Source organism: Rhinolophus ferrumequinum (genome assembly GCF_004115265.2).
Source record: "Rhinolophus ferrumequinum isolate MPI-CBG mRhiFer1 chromosome 15 unlocalized genomic scaffold, mRhiFer1_v1.p scaffold_54_arrow_ctg1_1, whole genome shotgun sequence".
Classification (NCBI taxonomy): domain Eukaryota; kingdom Metazoa; phylum Chordata; class Mammalia; order Chiroptera; family Rhinolophidae; genus Rhinolophus; species Rhinolophus ferrumequinum.
The window spans coordinates 422,588-443,830 of NW_022680357.1; the positions used below are offsets into that span (position 1 = coordinate 422,588).

The 21,243-nt window shown below is 54.6% G+C and overlaps 2 protein-coding genes and 1 long non-coding RNA gene across 6 annotated transcripts in view; 1 reads left to right on the top strand and 2 right to left on the bottom strand.

Annotated features, from left to right (window-relative positions):
* Positions 1-21,243, bottom strand: part of LOC117019680 (uncharacterized) — a 56,123-nt gene that overhangs the window by 12,543 nt on the left and 22,337 nt on the right. The gene's annotated exons all lie outside the window — the stretch shown is intronic.
* CTF1 (cardiotrophin 1) lies at positions 656-4,600 on the bottom strand. 2 transcript variants are annotated; one of them, XM_033101731.1, is made up of 3 exons: positions 4,545-4,600; positions 3,230-3,348; positions 656-1,749 (listed from the first exon to the last, which is right to left on the bottom strand). In XM_033101731.1, the coding sequence occupies exons 1-3, from the start codon at positions 4,567-4,569 to the stop codon at positions 1,303-1,305; spliced, it is 591 nt and encodes a 196-aa protein (XP_032957622.1). In that variant the 5' UTR covers positions 4,570-4,600; the 3' UTR covers positions 656-1,302. The 2 variants fall into 2 exon arrangements, with proteins under 2 accessions (XP_032957622.1, XP_032957623.1); XM_033101732.1 differs by having other exon boundaries at positions 3,230-3,345; positions 4,545-4,598.
* BCL7C (BAF chromatin remodeling complex subunit BCL7C) lies at positions 6,778-10,621 on the top strand. Its single transcript, XM_033101730.1, has 6 exons — positions 6,778-7,184; positions 7,711-7,789; positions 8,119-8,227; positions 8,305-8,466; positions 9,804-9,889; positions 10,427-10,621. The coding sequence occupies exons 1-6, from the start codon at positions 7,093-7,095 to the stop codon at positions 10,550-10,552; spliced, it is 654 nt and encodes a 217-aa protein (XP_032957621.1). The 5' UTR covers positions 6,778-7,092; the 3' UTR covers positions 10,553-10,621.

Consider the following 21,243-nt stretch of genomic DNA (forward strand, 5'->3'; position numbering starts at 1 on the left):
ATGGACTTTTCTCTGCCTTGCTTTGTGGCTGGAAAGACTGCTTGTTTAGGAGACAGGGCTTGTGTGCCATGTCCTGATAACACTTCCTGGGAGCCAGGCCTGCCTTCCAGGTCTGGGTGGGACTCCACGGAAATCATTTCATGGATTACCAGTCCAGTGGTACTGGGTGCCCACTTCCTGGGTGGAGTGGGCTTCCCTCCTTCCTGGGCTCTGCCTAGAACTTTGGCTGCCTTCTGGTCTCCGTCTACCTCACCTTCTCGATGAAGATATGGACGTTGGAGCAGACAGACCTGCCTTCTTGCTGGAGTGCATTTCCTCCCCAAGTGTACTGCTCCAACGGTGGCCACTGTGCCAACTTCCCATCTTAAGGGGCTTCACTTCCCGATCCATGGCAGCCCAATTGAAAAACTAAGGATTCTTGTCAAATCTGTTTCCTGCGGAGGACACATCCGCTTCCTGCTCTGGGCTGACAGACGGCCTCCCTGAGGGGAGGGAGGGAAGAGGGGGCTCAGGAATCTCGTATTTATACGGTGGGTTTGGGGGATGTCTGGGGGACCGGGCTGTACCCCAAGGATCCCATTCTCCTCAAAGGTGTATCCCCATTTTCAACAACTATATATACTGGTAACTTGAGTGTTCTTTTGATTGTATTTTTAACATTTTATTTACAAAAAAATTTAATTTATTCTCAGAAATAAAACTCTTTGAAGGTGTTGATTGCTTCTCTCCACAGACCTGGCTTGGGGGCGGGGGCGGTGCAAGGATAGGGCAGAGGGAAAGGATGAAGGGGAAGGACCTCAAAGGGAGAGTGGGCAGGGCCCCAAGGCCCAAAGAGATGGCATGGGACCGGAAGGGAGAGGACAGCAGGTGGAGTGACCCTGGGGGAAAGAGGCTGACCTTTGTCTGGAGCGGCCCTCCCACCCAAGGGCCAGTAGCAAAGGACAGGAAACAGAGTGACGAGGTGTCTGTCCCCTCCTTGAGATGAGCTGAGATGTACATGTGCTCACCTGGCGCCAAGAGGAGCTAAATGGGAGAAGGGGAAACAAAGTGGCGCCCAGACGGTGGCCATGAGAGCCTGAGGCAGGCCCGATTGATGGAGAAAAGAGTGGGAAAGCAAGCATGTGATGGACATGGACAGTCACATACAGAAACAGGAAGGTCCTGAGAGAGAAAGAGAATGAGAGCGTACAAAGCAAATCGGGACGACAGAGGCAGAGAGATGGAGAGGGTCCGAGCTCCTACCGGCCCTAACAGAGATGGAGCAAGACCAGGAAGTGACAGCGAGCCGCAGACCGCCCGCGCTCAGGCGGGGCCCCCGGGCACCAGCTGGCTCAGGTCGGCCTCGGTGCGGCTCACCCACTCGCTGTAGAGGCCGCACACGCGGAGCCCCAGCACCTTGGCCGGGAAGACGCCGGCGGCGGAGGCGGCGGCGGGCTCGAGCCGGGGCCCGCGGGGCTCGGCGCCCAGCGCAGCCAGCACGGCCTCCACCGCAGCGCCCAGGGCCCGGGCCTGGCGCGCCGCGTCCTCCAGGCGCCGCAGCAGGCGCAGCGCGCGCGGGTTCAGCTCGGCCTGTCGGCGGCGCACCACTTCCAGCAGCGGCGGCAGCGCAGCCAGCGCCCCCGCGTCCAGCTGCAGCTGCTCGGGCACCGGCAGGCCCGCGTGGCCCGGGGCCGGGGCGCTCAGGCCGGCCACCGGCAACCGCGGAGGCGAGAAGCCAGGGAGCCCGAAGGGGTCTCCCTGGTGCTGCACCTGCGAAGACAGGGCTGTCAGTGGGGATCCCGGAACTCCTCCCCTCTCCTGGAGCCTCACTTTCCCCTCTCACAAAGGATAAATTCCTCCTAACAGAGCTGCTATGTTTGAGATAATAAACAACAACAACAACAAAAAAGTGGGCTCTACACCAGGGCCTTCATTTCCTCATCTCCAAGATGGAGGTATTAACACTATCAACTTCATAAGGCAGTTATGAGCATGTTAGAATGCTTACGGCAGGTCCTGGTCCACTGGAAGGGCACAATAAATGTTAGCTCATTTATTAATAAGATTTTACACCCCAGTGTGCAAATCCTGTCTCCACCATTTACTAGCTGTTTGGTTTCCCACAAAACCATTTCCCTTCTCTGAGCCTCAGTCTTCTCATCTGTAAAATGGGGAAACACTCCCTGTCCTGTCTCCCTACCAGGCGTCTCCTGAGAATCACACAGATAGTGCAGGGACCAAGTCTGTTTCCCTCCCTCCCTTCCTCCTCCCCACCTCTGTACCTGCCTGGCACACAGCAGGGGCTCCATGAATAACTGTCATCTGAATGAACAAATGAAAGTTAAAGGTGATTTGTAATTTGTCAAACTGCTATAACAAAACCATTTATCCTTTGCTAACATCTTGCCTCGGGTTCAGCATTGTGCTTACTGCTCTAACACCCTATTCCTCGTCTTCCCAATGATGGGTGTGGTAATGATGATTTTGTAAGTGAAGATGTAGCGGTTGACGAGATACAGTGAGGCCCTAGGCCCTACATCTAGGAAGGGACAGAGCTGGAATTTGAACCAAAGTCGGCAGGACTACAAAGGTAGTTCTATAATCCCACTACTTACTGTCAAAATGGTGACATCCTTATTTTAGGGTTATCATCCCTGCCCAAGGTCACAGCATGGCGGCAGGCAGACCTACAGTCTATCTGATTCCAAACTGTATCCTCCCTCCACGACAAGAGTCATTTGGGGAAATATCTTCTTTCCCTGGGCAGGGCCTTCTGCCCAACCAAAGACGTTGACAGATTCCCCTCCTTTGTCAAAGTCCCCTCTTGGGATGGAATTTCTGCCCCTGTACTGAAACCCCTTCTGGGTCTCTCGGCCACGCACTGGTAGAAGAGTTCACAGCTCATCCTTTTACAGTTGGGGAGACCAAAGCCCATGGAGGTGAGGTGACAAGATCACACAGAGCCTAGAAACCAGGTTTCCTGACTCACAGAGTGCAGTTCTCTTCACTCTCAGGCGGCCTCTGTCTTAAGCCCCAAGGAGGGAGCCTACAAGCTGAGGTGGCTGGAAGGGCATTGGAGGCACAGAGATGGGCCTCCAATGTGTGGCCAGGGGCAAGTGACTGAGCTCTCGTAGGAGCCCCCATTTCTGCAGCTGGGAAACGAGGCCGAGAGAATGGGTGGTGAAGAACCCTGACGAGCTGGACTTGCGCGTTCCCCAGGCCCCGGCTCCTCCACACCAGCCCTACTCACATATTCCTGGAGCAGCTGCTCGGCGTATTTGGTAAGGAGGCGGGCAAGGCTGTGTGTCTGCCGGATCTTGGCCTCCAAGAGCGGAAGGGGTGAGACTGAGGAGTCAGCCTGGGGGTCTTCTGGTGGGAAAAGGGGGGGAATGAGGGTAGCCCAGACCCCTACTCCTTGACCACTTTGGTCAAGCTGGCTCTTCCTTCCAGAACCCAGAAGCTCAGCTCTGACTTGTGCAACTTGAAGCCAGGCAGGCTCTGTCCCATTCCAACTGAGGGGAAAGGAGGCATCAGACATTTGCCAAACGGTTGTTCTACTGGAAATGTGTTCCCTGTCTCCGAATCACTGTTGAAATCCTATTATAGCCAAACTCAAATACTGTCTCCTCAGTGCAGCCTGGGAATCACCTCTCCTTTAAATTAACTTCTTCCTTCTACTTAAAGCCATTTGTTCATACTTCCAAGGTAGTTATTTTAATGGCTCTTTGACCTATGTGATTTGGCCTCCACCTCGGAGTCCTTTGAGAGTAGGACTCACATATCTCTGTACCTCAACGAACTGTGGGTGGAAGTCAACATCTCTGTAGCACAGAACATCACATCGGAATGTGCCTTTCAGCCCATTTTACAGACTGGGAGACTGAAGTCCCATTCCCTCCCTGATGGCCCTTCTGTGGAAGGCGCTGGGCTGGGTAACCGGCAGTATCAATGCCTGAATCAGCGATCAGCCGTCCCTAGCACAAGCTACAGGGTGGCTCCCTGGCAGGACTACATTTTCTGAGACGCCCAGCGCAGCGCCCAGGGCATGCTGGGGAATGTAGTCAACGCCCGCAACTCCTACCCCGCCCCCCACCCCCATCCCCGCCCCACTCGTCCCCCTCGCCTGAGTTTCCCACCGCCTATCCCTATCCTTAACAGCCTCGACTTTCCTTTCCAGTTTCCTTTCCAGTTTCTAGCTCTCGGGACCCAAAGACTTCCTCCCCTAACTCTAACCTTCCCTGTGGCCCCCAGCTCTGATTCTTTATCAATACTGAAGGAGAATCCTGGCGTCCAGCCCCAGCCACCACCCTCCCCCAGGGTGTACTCGAACCAGTGATCTAACCCTGGAGCCCACGTCCCTAAAAGCACAGCCCCAGGCCTCTAAACTCTGGCGCTAGCACCTTCCCACAGCTCACCGCTTGTTACCTGACACCGGGGCCCTGCTCTCCTCCGCTCAGGACGATCCCTTCCCGGACCCAGGGGTGGTGGGGACCCAGACCCCAGCTTCCAGCCCTTCGGACCCCTGCTCCCCTTGGGCACTCGGCACAGGCCCTTCAGCCCCTTACCCAGACTTCCCTCCCTCCGGCTCATGCTGGCCCCTGGTTGATACCGGTTGCCTCCACGCCCCCCTTCCGAGGGGGAGAAGGGGGGAAAAGGGTAGGGGCGTGGCCCGGGCGCAACCAATCAGGGCTCAGACCCCAAACAACCCACCCCCGCCCTCCCACCCCCCGCCCCAGGCAAGATTCCTTGTTCCTGAGCTCAGCTCCCTGCCCGCGCCGCCTTGTCCAGAAACGGGCCTGAGGAGGGCGACAGGTTGCCTGCATGGTGGACTCGGGACCTCGATGCTGGGGGCGCCCGGGCCTGGGAGGCAGCCCAGCGTCCCGCCGGGAGGAGGCTGAGGCTCTGATCTGGGGCAAGGCTTGGGTGCTCGGTTTGCTTTTCGGAGAAAGCTGAGTAGATAGGAGAGGGTGGAGCTGGCAGGGCTGGAATGTGGTGCCCCTCCCTTTTGGCTGGAAAGCAGGGGTAGAGAGGGTGCGAGAGAGGCCGGTGGAGGCCCTCAGGCTCGGGCCACACCACGCCTGGCCTACCTTAGATACTTTGTGCTGCTGGTCTCATTGTCACAGCTACCAGGAGGGGGACAGATACACCAGCTCCTCTCACTTTACCAGGCTCAGTAAGAGAACCCCTCTGACACACCTACTACATAGAAATACTGTAGTATTTCTACTACATACAGACTTTCATTCTTACACAGGAACAAGCTTCAGAGACAGGTACAGGAAGTCATACACTGCCAACCCCACTAACCTGGTGCAGACAAACACCAGGGCCCCTCTGTTTTGGGCCCTGGTATTGAGGTGCTTCATACTTGGTCTCTGGTCCTCTGAGGAGCTCACAGTCTGATGGGGGAGGCCACAGACAACAAGTAATGGGGTTTGTGAGTGAAGAGCCTGGGAAGGAGGTCTGTGTGTCTGTGAGGATATTGCCAGAATGAAGGGAGAGGGCACAGCAGGTGCAGTGAAGCCAGACTGTTGATAGCAAGCACGATCACACACTTACTAACAGCGAATATTTACTGGGTGTTGAGTATGACGTACAAGACGCTGTTCTAAGAGCGATCCACTGCTTAACTCATTCCCACGTCATCCATGAAGACAAGTGACTTCTCCAGGGTCATTGGACAAGCAGATGGGGTTCCCCCCAGCAGTTTGGCTCCAGGAATGCTGTCATAACCACCTTCCTACACCTTAATCCCTGTGGACAAAATCACACCAAACCGCACAGGCACAATAGTCACTCTTGAAACACGCACACACATAGCAACACAAATTTAGACGCGTTCTATCTGCTGGCAAACACAGCCTCAAATGAAACCAACCAAGACACGCTCCTTTGAAGTAAACTTTTCCTTGACGTATGATGTACATAGGGAAACGTGCACACCTCCTAACTGTAGAGCTCCGTGAATTTTCACAGAGTAAATAACCTGCAGGGAACCGGCCCTAGGTTATGAAACATGATCAGATCCCAGAGCCCCCTCTGAGCTCCTCTCAATCCTGAGGATGACCACTGCCTGACTTCTCACACCATACATTGGTTTTGTCTGTTTGGAGCTTCCGATCAACGGAACCATACAGTACGTACTGGTGTATTTTACTTTCATGAGACTTGTACCGGTTGTTGGGTGTAACCGGACGTCATTCTCCTTGCTGCATCCAAGGCGTGAATAGGCTTCTTCCACTCCCCTTGATGGGTTGTTTCCAGTTTGAGGCTATTATAAATGGTGCTATGAACATACCGACGCTTTTCGGTTGGGTGTTACTGACCTAGGAGTGGAATTGCCGGGTCATAGGGTTGGGGTGTATGCTGGGCTTCACTAGAAAACGGCCTTTTCCAAATTGTCTCTACCAGTTTACTCTCCCCCAGAAATGTGAGAAGCCCAAGTTGCTTTACTTCTTCGCCTACCCTTGGCATGCATGGTCCGTGGTCCGTCATTGTCATTTTAGCCATTCTGGTGGGTGGAGTCCCACTCATATGTAGCGTCTGGCATGTACTTGGCACTCAGTTAATAGATTGTTGAATGAATGGCTAAAGGAACAGTTGGACAGTGTACAACTGGACAGTCTGGCGAGGGTGGACACGCACACGCTCACGGCGTTTCAGGGACGCCCACGCGCAGCGGACGCACACCGGGACACCGGCCCTCTCGCGCCCCTGGCGCCCACGTGGTCTGAACGCACCCCTCAGCCCCGCCGCGCGCGCGTCCACTCGCGGAGCTTGCCGGCAACCTCCCTCTGGGCGGCGGGCAGGGGGCGCTGCGCGTCCGGGCGCCCCGAGGGGGCGGGCCGGGGCGGGGCGGGGCCGGGCGGCTGCCAGGCCTGGGCTCAGGACGTCCGCGCCGCCGGGCCGCTCCGGAGACGGGCCGGGGCGGGGCGCAGCGGCAGGAAGCGGGGCGGGGACTCGCGGAGGCGTTGGGGAGCGAGGGAGGGCGCGGCCAACTCCCGGAGGGACGACTGGCAGAGCGAGCGGCGCCCGGGCCTGGCGCCGAGCCTGAGCCCGCCGGACGGGAGGCGGCCCAGCCACGGGCTGGGCCTCGGCTCCAGCCCAGCCAGCATGGCCGGTCGGACTGTGCGGGCCGAGACCCGGAGCCGGGCCAAGGATGACATCAAGAAGGTGATGGCGACCATCGAGAAGGTCCGGAGATGGTGAGCGCTGTCCCGGGGTCAGGGACGGGACATGGCGGGGCCGCCCCTCCTCCAAAGGCGTCTACCCTCCCTTTGCCAGCTGTGGCCCCAGGTGTTCTGTGCGCTTCCCCCGGTCCCCCCACCTGCGCCCTGGGTCTACAGGGCTCTGTGCCCCTTATCCTGGCTACACCCTGGGGTTTACAAAGCGTGTTCCCCAGCCGTGCCCTCTCAGAGCGGTTGCTCCGCCTCCTAAAGCTTTGACACTCCTCCCGCAAGTATGCCCGCATCCCCAGCCAGGCTCGTGGCCGCGAGCCCCAAGTATACCCCAGGGGTCTGCGAACCATGGCCCTAAGCCACGCTCTTACTGGAGACACCCCATGTATGCCCTGGGGTCTGCGGGGCTCTTTTCTCCCTCTATGCCCCATTAGCAGAACTGCCCCTTCCCTCTTGCACCACCCAGATCTCTGCAGGTATCCCCAGATGTGTCCAGCTGCTCGGGGGCTCTGTCCTCTGGCCTTTCTGACCCAGTCCCCCCACTCTCCCACAGGGAGAAGCGCTGGGTGACTGTGGGCGACACTTCCCTTCGTATCTTCAAGTGGGTGCCAGTGGTGGACCCCCAGGAGGAGGTGAGCAAACCCCCCCAGCCCAGACCCTGCGTCTGTGCCGCCACAGGCAGGGCCCTCCCCATCCTGGCCTCCCCCCCCACTACGCACTCTGAGACCTCCAGAGCAGCTGCCCAGACAGGTGTTAACAATTACGCGCACCTCCGCTGGCTCTCCCTTTTTCCTGCTCCGGCCAGACCCTGGAGTTCAAGACCTAACCCAGTGTGCGCCTCTCTGCCCTCTCGTGCAGGGCCTTTTGCTCCTCTGTGCCTCAGTTCACTTGTCTGTAGAGTGGGGGCTTTGCAAGTGGTAACTGGAAAGCGGGTTCTGAGCCTTCCCTCTCTAATCGCCAGGAACGACGGAGGGCAGGTGGCGGGGCAGAGAGGTCCAGAGGCCGGGAGCGGCGGGGCAGGGGTGCCAGTCCCAGAGGAGGGGGCCCTCTCATCCTGCTGGATCTCAATGGTAGGTAGGGATCCTGGGATTTGGGAGGAGGGGGCTGCGGGCCTCAGACCCAACCCTTTCCACCTTTGCTCCCACAGATGAGAACAGTAACCAGAGTTTCCATTCGGAAGGCTCCCTGCAAAAGGGCACCGAGCCCAGTCCTGGCGGCACTCCCCAACCCAGCCGCCCTGCGTCACCTGCTGGACCAACGGAAGGGGTCTCAGAGGAAGCTCAGCCCCCACGGCTGGGCCAGGAGAGAGGTAGGACCAGGTGCCTCTCAGGAGCCCTGCCCTCTCAAGTCTTGTCCTCTCCCAATTTTAAGCTCACCCCCGTACACGCACTCCACACCCCACTGGGTCCCTTCCTTTGACTTCGTCTGATCTCTACATAACGTATCACTGTGGGATTTTTCACGCAAATTTAATTTTTAGTACCTAAGTGTCTTTCTTCCCCCCTCCCACCTCACGTCTGCTTCCTGAATGTTGGGCTCCTATTGACCTTGCTCACTTCAGAGCACCATAGGACACATAGTAGGTGCTCAATAAATGGTTGTTGCGGAAAACATAATAGTGACCATCCTGAGTCATTAATAATAACAGCTGATCGTTACTGAGCTCTTAGCACATGCCTTGCACCCTTCTAAGCACTTGACACGTGTTATCTCATCTAATCCTCACGACCCACCACCACCCCCCGCCCCCGTGAGGGTTTTTAATCACCATTTACACCCAGAGAAGTACAGTCAGTTGCCCAGGCTCACGCAGCTGGTGAGCCAGCCTCCTAAGTCCCGCTCAGCTCCTCTTTTCTCCAGAGTCAATCCCCTTCCTGTCTGGTCAGTACCACCTGCCAACTGTCCACCTGCCTGGCCCTGCCCAGGCTCTGTCTTCGGTCATCCACACCTGACTTCAGCCTCCTTGTAGGGTCTCCTACCCTTCAGTCACCTCCACACAGTGGCCAGAGCCATTTTATCTAAAGCACAAGTCTGACAGGGTCATTTTGCAGCTAAAGCCTCCGATGGTTCTCTGTGGCCTTTGGCTCCTCATCCTGGCACCCTGGGCCGTGTGAGCCGTTCCCTGCTGACCTTGTTGTCCCCTTTCAGGACACCATGACTTGGTGTGGTATGGGCTGTGTCTAGACTGGGCCATGCACCTGTGTATCTTTACCGACATAAAAACAGTAACTGGCATTTACTGAGCACTTACTATGTGCCAGACAGTGTGCTACCCGCTTTACCTGTATTATCTCATTTAATCCTCCCAACTTTTAAGTGGTAAATACTATAATTATCCACATTTTACAGATGGGAAAACTGAGGCCCAGAGAAATGAAATCACTTGCCCAAGGTCAGGGTTTGAACCCAGGCAGTCGAGCCCGGGTTCTGTGCTTGCTCAGAATCTGTGCTTGCTCAGCATATGTTCCCTCTGCCTAAGACATGCTCCATCTGCCCACCTGCCTACTCACCTGTCAAGATCCCACCTGGATGCCCGTCCTGTGTCTTCTTCCTGGGTTGTAGCCAGGTGCCTGGCTCCCTCCCCAGGGCTCCCACAGCTTGGGGGCTTATGTGACTCAGGGAATGTCTGTTACCTTGACATTCCAGATCCTGGGGGCATAACGGCAGGTGGCACGGACGAACCCCCCATGCTGACCAAGGAGGAGCCTGTTCCAGAATTGCTGGAGGCTGAGGTGAGAGAGGCCAGAAGGCTGAATTCCTGGGGCTTGGAGGGAATGGGGGCTCTGGGGCAGCCGAAGGCTTGGGGGCTGTACCGCTGAGGGCCAGGTGGGACACGGAGACTTCAGACACAGCCAAAGGCTTAGCGCTGGGCTCTTGGGACGGAAAAGGAAAGGGTATTTTAGAACTAAAGTCCTGTGGGTTGGACCAGGGCTGGTTTGAGACCATTAGAAGCCTGAAAAGATTGCGGTGCTCCTCTGAAATTCCCCACTTCAACAATTAGCTTAAGAAATCACCCCCTCAAATTTCTGACTTCCGCCACAAAGGACTGCCGTGATACATTTCCCAGAAATATCAAATATCGACTCTTGCCCCAAAGCAGTGCTGTTTCCGGTGCCCTACTTCATCTGTATCCTGGGTGCCTGGCTCTGGGCTAGACTCCTGGGTCTGGGAGGGGAGTGCAGTGGAGGCTTTGGAGAAGGCAGACGAGGCTAGGAGGCTGCACGCCTGGACTTGGGTGGAGCTCATGCCTGTCCACCCTTCCTCTCCAGGCCCCTGAAGCTTACCCCGTCTTTGAGCCAGTACCACCTGTCCCTGAGACAGCCCAGGGTGACACAGAGGACTCGGAGGGCGCCCCCCCACTCAAGCGCATCTGCCCCAATGCCCCTGACCCCTGAGAAGCCGGCCTGCCTGTCCTGTCCCCCAGGGCCCCCTTTGACTTTTTACAAATAAAGACCCTTTTGTAATTTTGTGTCATGTCATTTCCCCGTCAGGGCTGGGGAGGGTCTTTGGAGACTGTTTTGTCTCAGGCTCCATTTCTCAGATGGGAGTCCCTGAAGCTCTCAGGGACCTTCCTATAAGTCACACCGTGAGCCAAGCATGGAATGGGGGCTTGAGCCAGGACCCTGCCTCCCCAACCCTCTCTCCCTCCACCCTGCCCTGTCCCTGTTACCTCCAACCCTTCCTGACCTGCCCTTCTCTGGGAATCCCAGGATCCCTCTTCTTCCTGCTCAGCCCTCCCTGGGGCCCAACAATTACCAAAGGTCTAGGCAGCTAGGCCCACAATTGCCATTCATACACAGGTACACAGTGGCTCAGAAAAACTTTGGGGTCTGGGACACCCCAACCACTTCCCTGTCCTCAGGAAGCTGTAGCACCACGCCTCCCTGCCTCTGCTTAGTCATTCCTCTACTGGAACCCTTGCCCACATTTCTGGTTGAGTTTTACTTGTCCCCAGCTCCATCACCACCTCCTCCAGGAAGCCTTCCCTGACCCCAGGCAGTCAGCTTCCCCTCCTTCTTGGGCTCCCACACCCCTTGTGCTTCCTTTGCTTTGTCTTGGCATTTATTTGGCTGTGTGGGGTGTCTGTCTTGTTCACTAGGCCATGGGCCCCTGAGGGCAGAACTTGGTCCCCAGCTTTGCCTGGCACCACACTGGTGAATGAATGAAGGAATAAATGAATGGGCTGAGGCCATCCAGGAAGGCTTCTCTGAGGAGGTGGCACATGAGCTGGGCTCTGAGATGTAAACCTCTGAGTGAGAGATCTGAAGGCAGAAGTCCTGGTTCGAGTTCTGGCTTTGTGACTAGCTGTGTGTCTGTACACAGGCCACTTCCCCTCTCTGAGCCTTAGTTTGTTCGTCTGAGCAATGGGCACAAAAAACTAGGCCTCATCTGCCCCAGTGGTTTGTGGGAGCCTTTAAATAACATAAGGCATCTTCACGCTGTGCCTGTTAAGAGTCAGGGTCCTATTTTGATTTTTAACCAAGGAAGAGACTGAGGCTCAGAGAAGACGAAATTGGAACTTTAAAGAACTATTCAAAACTGTAAGGGTGTTGGCGTGATAGCAGCCACAGTAATAGTTGGGCCAGGGCTGGCGAGGGGAGCCTGGTGTGCGGTGATGTGGCCTATTCATTTTCTGTTCCTGCTGTAACAAATTACCACAAATTTAGTGGCTTAAACAACACCAATTTCTTGTTGTCTAGAGGTCAGAAATCCAAAATTAGTCTCACTGGCTAATGTCAAGGCATCGGCAGGGCTGGTTCCTTCTGGAGGCTTCTAAGGGAGGGTCTGTCTCCCCGCTTTTTCCCGTATCCGAGGACCACCTGCATTCCTTGGCTTGTGGTCTTGCCCTCCGTCTTCAAACCCAGCCGCGTGGCATCTTTCAAACTCTCTCTCTCTGCTTCCTTCGTCAAACGTCTCCTTCTGTCTCTCTTGCCTCCCTTTTATAAGGACTTTTGGGCCCACCTGGACACTCCAGGATAATCTTCCCAGCTCAAGAGCCGTAATTTACTCACACCTACAAAATCGTGTTCGCCATGGTCAGCCACATCGTCCCAGGTTCTGGGGACTAGGGTGGGGGCGGTTTGGGAGGGCTGTTCAGTCTCAGCCAGTTTCCGGAAGTGTAGGTCATCTCATTATTCCCCTCGCGCCCCCCCACCCCGAGGTGATGAGCGTGCTCTGTAAACTGTAAAGTACCTTGTACGGGTTAGTAGTACAGAATTCAGGCCCTGGGTTTGAATCTCAGCATCTCCATTCATTCACTGCGTTACCTTGAACAGGTGACTTAACCTGCCTGGGCCTCAGTTTTCTCATCTGTAAAATGGATGTAATAGTAACATCAGCCTGGTGAGACTACCGTGAGGATTAAATGAGGCAGTGCGAGAGGAGAGCGAGTCCTTGGCTTGGCACATAGTAAGTGCTCGATAAAGTGGCAGTTCTTTTTCCTATGATCCATGTTACAGATGAGGGTACTAGGGTGCAGGCCAGAGACGTGCCTGTCAGTGAGGGGTCCATTTCTGAGCAGCCTCGAGAGGCTAAAGCTTGAGTCTCCCCCATTCCTGTCTGTCCCCTAGCCCAGGCCTGCACACACACCCCTACTTGTGACCTGGCTTAAAAGCCACCTCTTCCATAACCACACCCCTGACCATCATCTTGCCGTGCCCACCCTGCCCCCTCCCCATGTCCAAACTCTCTTTTTGGAAATTCTGTCCCTGGCTCTGTGGCCCTGGCCTCCACGCTACCCCACTGTCTTCCCCTCTGGCGTTCCCCTCTTCTGGATCCCTTAAAGATCTCTTAGCCTGGCCTAGCTCTTCTCTCCCTGAACACTCTTCTGCGGGGGCCCACATATTCCTCGAATTTAACAGTTCCCAAGTCTCTGCCTCCGATCTGTCCCCTACCTCCAAGCTCAAAGAGCCAAATGCCTTCATGACACCTCCACTGGGGTGTCCCACAGACCCTCGTCCTCCTCCCGACATGTTCCCACTATCCCAGAAATGGGAGGGGAACAGCCATCAGGGGAGCCTGCTTGGAAATGAGATCAGTGCTGCTGGAGCACACGGGGTGGGGAGGGAGAGGGGGTGGGAAGTGAGGTCAGGTCGGGAAGGGTCTCACACGCCAGGCAGGCACCTGATCTGTCATTCAAACTTTGAGACTCACAGAGGATGATGTTTATAATTACGCCCCGATAACAGGTGAAACCTAGGATGACCAGAATGTATGGCCATCCTGCTTGGAGGCCGTTGTCAGGACTTTGGCTTTCACTCTGTGTGAGACAAAGTGCTACTGAAGGGGTCCAAGCAGGGGAGTGACATGCTCAGACATAGGTTGTTTTCCCTTGATGTTTTATTATAGGAAGTTTCCAACATACAGCAAAGTTGGAGGAGTTGCACTCCCCAACTGGATTCTGTAACATTTCACTGTATTCACTTGGTCACATATCCATATGCGTCCATCAGTCTCTGATTCTCTGATGCATTTCAAAGTAAGTTGCAGACATGCCTTCTAAACACTTGGGCACGCGCATCATTACCTAGAGTTCAGTTCTTATTTATTGTTTAGTTTTTCTTTTCCTGTGAGGCAAAATATCCACAGTGAAATTCACAGGTGTTGGCTGCATGATGCAGTGTTTCAACAAATGCAGACATCTGCGTAATATAAGCCCTTGTCAAACGCTTTACTAGCCTCCCGGAAAGGGTCTTGTTGTCCCTTCCCTGGGCCAATGTCCATTGTTCTGAGCTTGGTTTTGATTAGGTGACTGGTGGTAGGACTCCACCTGCATGGAATTACAGGGTGTACACATTTGCATGTTTTCTTTCACTCAGCATAATGTTTTTGAGCGTCATCCATACTGTTGCCTGTTCAGTAGTTCGCTCCTTTCTACTGCTGGTTGTATTCCGTGAACTTGGCTTTGACTAGGATGGCTCTGCAGGGTGGAGAACAGATAGGTGCTCCCAAGGAGATGGACGGCTCTTTCCCGGGGATCTTTCTCAAATGTAGAGTCTGGGGAGACAGGCCTCTATCAGGGGTAGGATCTAGGGTGACCACGCATCCTGGGCAGACTGGGATGGTCGGTCACCCGAGCAGGATCCCACCTTTGTCACCCCAGACGACATGCGCTTCCACCTAAGAACTGATGTTTCTGAAACTCTCAACCGGTCTGCGCTTCCCCTGCTCTAAAACTTCCCAAGGCTCCCCATGCCTCTGCCCGACAACCCAAAGGACAGACAGGAACACTCAGGGATATTGCGGGGTCTGTTCCACCCCATCCCAATAGAGCAAGTATCACAAGAAAGCGAGTCGTAGTCTTTTCGCGGGTGGAGGGTCTTGCCTTCCATTTGTAAAAAGGGCCACACCCGTGAAGTACAATAAAGCAAGGTGTGCCTATACTCAGCCTACAGCAGTGGGTCTCAAACTCTGCTGCATCTTAGAACCCCCTGGGGAATTCGGATGCCTGGCTTCTATCCTGACTTTCTCATTGGTCTGGGAGGCGACTTGGGCATTGGGAGTTTTCAAAGCTCCACAGGTTGATGCTCATATCCTGCAAAGTTTGGGAACCATTGGCCTATGGAGATGATGCACTTGGCTTTCGTGGTGTTGAATATGTGGCCAGCATTTAAAATCAAGGGATTGCATATGAAAATCTGGACTCCCCGCTCCCTTTGACAAAGCAGGTCTGAGACGTGGCAGTGGCCTCCAGGTGTGGTTGTCACCAGGTGTGTCACCACTGACAGCACGGGTTTCCCTGGGAGATGGAGTGTGGGCTTCCCACTCCCCGCCACCCTTTCGTGGTTTGCTCTTCTCCTATGTGTCCATTTGCATGGCCGCCGTCTGAGCTCTGCCCCCGGCACTCCCAGGTGCAGGCATCTGCTCACTTCCTCAGCCCCTTCTCTTCCATCCCAGCATGCTCTTCTCACTTCTTGCCCTCTGGCTGCACCTGCCTCATGGTTCCCTTTCACACCTGCCTTCGCCCATGCAGTTCTTCCACCAAACTCCTTATCACGGCAGAGGAGACCCTGCTCAGTTTGGCCCCTACCCCTCTTTCTTGCCTCTCCCCAACCCCTGCCCTGCTGAGTGCTCTACTGTAAAACACGCAGAAATTGGACCCTGCGGTTGGCCAGGCTAGTTTCCATCTTTGCACTTTCTGCTCCCTGCCTAGGAAACTCTTCCCTTCCTTCCTTCCTCTTTCTTCTTGGCTGATGCCTACTTCTCTTTCAGGCCTGGGCCTAGATCTCAAGTCCTTCAGGAAGGTTCCCTGACCCTCGAGCACCAGATCTGCAGTTAGTCACCGTACTTCCTCCTTCACTTGACATGTCACTTCCTCTGCTAGAACAAGGTCACTCATGTTGTTCATCTCTGTGCTCCCAGGGCCTGGTGTCGTGCCTGGTAAATACGCGTAGTAGGTGTTCATTAATGATACATGAATGAAAGCACAAAAGCAAGCACGACCTCCTTTTCTCCACTGGCAAAACTCCTACCCTTCTGGTTCCATTTCTATGATAGTATTCAACTCCCTGTGCTCCGGGAGACCCCAAACCTCGCTGAGCTCAGGTCTGGCTCACAGTGGGCCCGAGAATCCCTAACCGCATCCTGTGCTTGTTTTCCTGGGTTTCAGAAGGTGTGACTGGAGCAGACATCCTTAGCACCAGCAGAGTCGTCAGTCACATCAGTTGGCTGGGTCTGCACTGCTGGGAGGCAGGGCTGTGTCTGGTGGGGGACCAGGGCCCCACCCAGGGCCCAGCACAGTCACTTCCTCTCCACTCCCTTACATGGCTATCGATTTTCAGGTGGCAGTGGCTTTTCTGCCGGTCTCCTCCATTGTTTCTCCAAGCACCTCTGGGAGGCAGCTGTGATGTCGATAGAGAAGGGTTGGGCCGCACGGTAGGAATGGAGGTTTCCCAGGTTCAGCTGAGTGATCGTACCTGTGTGATCTAGGGTCACGTCACTTCCCCATCATCTGAAACGTGGAGCCAATGCTCTTTCCCTCCTCTTTGGGGTCCCCCACCTTTGAACCCGGCCAGGAACAGCGGGACCCAGTGCAGAGCCTGCACTTGAGAAGCTGGATGTCAGCCCGATGTTTGTAAAGCGCGGAATAGGTACAACCTTTAATTTTTTAGACTCACCGGTAGGGTCCCTGGCACACTAGGAAATTTAGGAAACTCAGTGCCCGACACGAGTGCACTGAAATCGCTCATCATCCCCCATGACGTTTTAATGGACCTAGTTTACGATAGTGCGAGGCGGTTGGGATACGTGAAAACATGCCCCCAGAGGGGCGCCGGGACGTACCCAGCGGCTGGGTGACTTCAGTGGCCTGGTCTGTAGACTGGGACCCTCGGGCCCGGCTCCGCTCGCGACCGTGGTGAAGCTCGGAGGAAACAAAGGAGGGCGGCGCGCTCCCAACGGCGGCGCGAGGGTTAAAGCCACCGAGCGCCGCGCGGCGTCCTAGAGGGGCCGCGGGAGGACTTCCGGCCTCCGGCGCTGCGCTGCGTGACCCGCGTGACCGGGCGCGCGCCACCACACGTGCGCGCCGGGTTGAGGCTGCGTGGCGACCGGCGGGGGGTGGGGTGGGGGGGGTGGGGACGTTTCCTCGGGCGCCCGCCCACGTGTCCGCGTCCCCCGAGGCACGGACAGACGCGCGGTGTTGACCGTGGGCTGCAGCCGAGCCTCTCTGGGCCTGGGTTTCCCCGGCCGCCCTGCGCGCGTGAGCATCCGGGGGCTGGCCGAGGACCGTCGGGGCTTCACTTTACTTGCCCCTGGGAAATCCGCTGCGTCCCCATTATACAGCCAAGGCAACTGAGGCCCAGAAGGAAGACGTGGCCGTGGAGCGGCGACGGCGTGCTTTCCCCCTGGCCCGTCCGGCCCGGCGCGGGCAGCGCCCGGCCGCATCCCTTGAGTCATCCCGGAGTCAGACCGCGTCTCTGATCAGGGCCCCCGCGGAGAGCCAAACGGTGCCGGGAGCGGTCCCCCTATGTCTCCTCTTCCCCTTATTGCAACTCCCGAGGCAGGTGCTGTTTACCCACATTTTACAGGTAAGAAAAGTGGGCTCAGGGCGATTTTCTGCAGAATCGTGAGGCTGGTCCACGGCGGCGTAGGGAGGAGTAGGAACTCAGAGTTGCCTCACTTGGCTGGCATATCCGTTTTGGGGAAAATATTAGCTAAAGTTTGAGCGCTTACAGCGAAATCCTTTCCCAAAGGGGCAAAAGCGAACCAAGGAGGTGCTGGGGGAGTGGGCAGGGGGGTCCCAGACCCAGCAAAGTCTGTCGTGGCCCTGGTTCAGGTGTCTTTGCATCCCTTCCTGTATCTCAAGTAGAGAGAACCTAGTTTAACATCGTCCTTTCTAGTAACTGCTTTGTTGAGCTATAACTCACTATACAATCCACCCATTTAAAAGGTCCAAGTCTGTGGTTCTTCGTATGTTCACAGACGTGTGCAACTATCACCATTGTCAATTTTGGAACATTTTCATCACCCGTCAGCAGTCACTCCCACCCAGACCTCCCACCTGCAGACTTTCACTAATCCTCTGTCCCTATAGATTTGCCTATTCTGGACGTTTCATAAGAAGGCCGTATGTGACCTTTTGTGACTGAGATCATTTTTTTTTTTTTTTAAACTAAGTCCAGGCTTTGGCCTGTGACTGTAGGCAGCTAGACTTGAATAGCATCATTTTGATTTTGTTTGTAGAGTGGTATTTTTACCACTCTAGCGTAGGCTATAGGCATTTCCGGTTCATGACAGTGATATAAAGTTTCCTTTTTGAATACTAAATCATTTTCACAGGACAGTGAGTTGATATTTTTAAAGAACAAGATTGACGAATAATAGAGGTGGCGCACAAATATGCCCGAAAGTTGGGAAGACGGGAGGTGAATGAAATTTGGAAAATACTAGATTGATGAGAGGTTCTCCAAGACGTAGTTTGAACACCATCCCGTTTCTCCATTTCACTCTCCTAACAGCTCCAGTGAGGAAGCACATGATTGTACTGATGGAGAGACAGGTGCAGCAAAGTGAAGTACAGTAACGTGTCCGGGGTCACCCAGCTACTGGCAGAACCTAGACTTTACCTAAGGTCTGTCTAATTCCAAAGTCCAGAAGTGAAACGGGTGAGCAAGGGACAAGCAGGCTTGAGAGAGGACTGTAGACGCTAGACAAAAATATGGGCACCAGGCTGGTTAAGTTGTTTTGGGTACAAACTATTCAGATATTTCAAACACATTTCTATAAAATAACTCCATTTGTGACTCTACACAGAAATCCATCTCAGTCACTGGTGGGGCTTTCTTCTTCTCTCAAGGGCATTCCAGGTCCAGAAGGCGTTGCCTGGATAACCAGGGTTTTTTCGGGGTGTGCCTGCACATGCGTGTTTTCACACGTGGTGGTGTTGCTGCTGGGGAATCTAATCTCTACTTCATCTTGATTGTTGTTGCCCTCACTGTCCAGGCCAATGACCCCAAAAGTCCATGGCCATGGCTTCTGCCCTGTACCACGTACGTGGGGCTCCAGAACCTCCAGGCTGGCTGACATGCCTTATACGCAGGGACCCATGTTTTCCTGGAGCATCAGGCAGCCATTTGCTCTCAGGACTGGCTCCGTTCGTAGAGCATGGCCACATGTGCAGCGGGACCCCCTATGTCCCCTTCCAGGCCAGGGGACCTTTCCATCCCCTGTCACCACCTCCAGGATCTCTACCTTTCCCCTCAAGCCCTTCTTATTCCGCTCCTTATTCTTTCCCTGTGGGCTTTAGTAGCACGTTAAACTCAGAGCCCCATGTCCAATAAAACTAGCTTCCTTTTCCTCAAGTGCAGAGAGAGCTTAATTTTTAAACCTTACCTATAAAAAAGGTAGCATGTGGAAGACAAACAACAACCAAATCGTGCCACGCTGTCGTCAGCACTTACGTAGCTCAGTCCTCTCCTCTCATAGCTGTGCAATTCAACTTGGACCCAAACTTAAATTAACCACACATGTCCTCCTTAGGAGGCAGTTAGGGTCCATCTGTTGTTACTCCGCTAGGCTGAGCGTCTTAGCCCTAATCCTAAGCAGCTAAGATCTAGGAGTGATTTTGTACCATATATGAGTAAAACGAAATAGGTAATACTGAGCCGGGTAACAATAGTCCAAGAGCCGTACTTGCACGATTTCACAAATCATTTCAGCAACTCTGTGAGGTCAGTACTGTTTTATGTCCATTTTACAGATGAGAAAACTGAGACGTGAAGTTAAGTCACTTGTCCAACCAAGGTCCCCCAGTCAATAGTAAAGGCAGGTCTGAATCCACATAGTCTGACTTAAGAGCGTGTGCTCCGAATTTAGACGTGGACAGTTTCTTCCATCTTTTACAGCAGATGTTAGCGTTCCCTATACATTGACACCCTCCTGGAACAGTCTATAGCCACTTGGGGAGCAGAGTTGAGAATCCTCCTTCCCAAAGAATAATCTGAGCACCCGGAGATCTGGCTCTCCCCTCCCCAACCCCTTCCTTTCTGGGCATGAGTTAACTAACAACTGTTCCCCTAACCCAAACTGCCACCCTGCGTTACTGCTACGTGTCCACATCGGGCGAGGTACATTTACAGTTTCTGTGTGTTGCCACAACCCATCAAGGAATTATCCCAATTTTACAAACAAGTAAACAGGTTTAGGAAGGTGAAGTGACTTGCCCAAGGTCACATGGCTAGTGAATGGAGCAACAGTGACTGGAGCCCAGATGCCTATCCCTGCGTCCCCTGCTCTGTGAACTGCTTCGTGGCCTTCCAGAGTTGAGGGCCACACGAGTTCCTGGGGGTGACGACTGGCTGTGGTACCCAAGCCAGTCTCTTACCCACTCTGGCACTATTTCTTGATCTGCAAAATCTCTTTTTCCCTCGACTTTCTAATGAAACCAGGCTTTTTTAAAATTTCAGTTTCAAAATGAAACCCCAAAATGAGAAGAGGGTGTTCTTACAAAGAAGAGTCTCACCCCTTTCTTGGGGGGTGTGCGGGGTGGTCACACGGTCTGCTCTAAGGAGACTTTTGCTGCCTCGGCTTCTCGAGCAGCAGCTGGATTGAGGGGTTTGGGGGGAACGAGCCTGCGTGGGGAACAGGGATGTGATGGTAACAGTAGCTCCCGATTCCTGGGTCTTCGTACCGGGCCAGTCCCAGGGCTAAGGGCTGTGTGTGGGTGTTTTAATGCAATGTGGACACACGCACACATGCTGGAGGCCCTACTCTACTTCTCTACCTTTAGAGGGGAGTTTTCTTAGAGATTGCCTCGTCCCACCTCCTAATTGAGAGGTGAGGCGTCGTTTCGGTTCATCCCCCCCCAGTCATGGAGGTTCTGTGCTAGGCTGGGCCCCATGCTGAGCTCTTAGAAAAGACAGAAAAGACCAATGCAACGTGTTAGCAGAAGGAATCGCTAGGTGGTGAGAATGTAGTGTTATACTTAGTTTTGCTTATCTGTGTTTCTCAACTTTCTACAATGCACACATGCTGCTTTTACAATACAATAAAAACCAGTTCCCTTCCCTCACAACGTGCCTCTACTTGTACAGCACTCTTTCTCCAATTTCAGTCATTGCATCCCTCAAAATCCCCAAGGTGGGAGAAAGTCCAGGGAAGGCACTCAAGACCTTGTACTAGAGAGGTGTGCCCCTAATTCAAGTGGCAGCCACATCTGCAGTCCCTTCTGAGTAAAGGGACCAAATGTCTTGACGCCCCACTCCTCTCAAATCCCTGATTAACCTGGGATTGGCCTCTGCAGCCAGCTTTCCATCCATCGCAGTGTTGTCTGTTAGCAGGGCCACACGGCCTGAGCGTTCCGGCGGCACCGAGCAGCAGACCCTTTGGGGCTGCTGCGGGCAGGCAGCTGGCACAGCCAGGGATGCTGAGCATCCAGGCAGCCCACACAGCCACCATCCCACCCAGAATGCCAGTGGGCTCCTGGCCTGTGGCCTCGGAGGGGTTTGGGCCTGGAAATACTGTCTGGTTGGCTCATGGCCACCCAGCGGCTCAGCCCTAACCTCTTAGGAAGTTTGAAAGCCAAACCCAGAAGAAGTGAACAAACATCCGGGACCACAAGGGCCCACGTCAGGAGTCTGGTGCGTCCACT

What these genes read in the sequence shown, in the direction of transcription:
- CTF1 (XM_033101731.1), bottom strand. Translation starts at nt 4,569, where the DNA reads ATGAGCCGGAGGGAGGGAAGTCTGG. An exon ending in CCGGAGGGAGGGAAGTCTGG is followed by an intron (nt 3,349 to 4,544) that starts GTAAGGGGCTGA and finishes TTTTCCCACCAG; the next exon opens with AAGACCCCCAGGCTGACTCC. An exon ending in AGCAGCTGCTCCAGGAATAT is followed by an intron (nt 1,750 to 3,229) that starts GTGAGTAGGGCT and finishes CTGTCTTCGCAG; the next exon opens with GTGCAGCACCAGGGAGACCC.
- BCL7C (XM_033101730.1), top strand. Translation starts at nt 7,093, where the DNA reads ATGGCCGGTCGGACTGTGCGGGCCGAGACCCGGAGCCGGGCCAAGGAT. An exon ending in TGGTGGACCCCCAGGAGGAG is followed by an intron (nt 7,790 to 8,118) that starts GTGAGCAAACCC and finishes TCTAATCGCCAG; the next exon opens with GAACGACGGAGGGCAGGTGG. An exon ending in CAGAATTGCTGGAGGCTGAG is followed by an intron (nt 9,890 to 10,426) that starts GTGAGAGAGGCC and finishes CTTCCTCTCCAG; the next exon opens with GCCCCTGAAGCTTACCCCGT.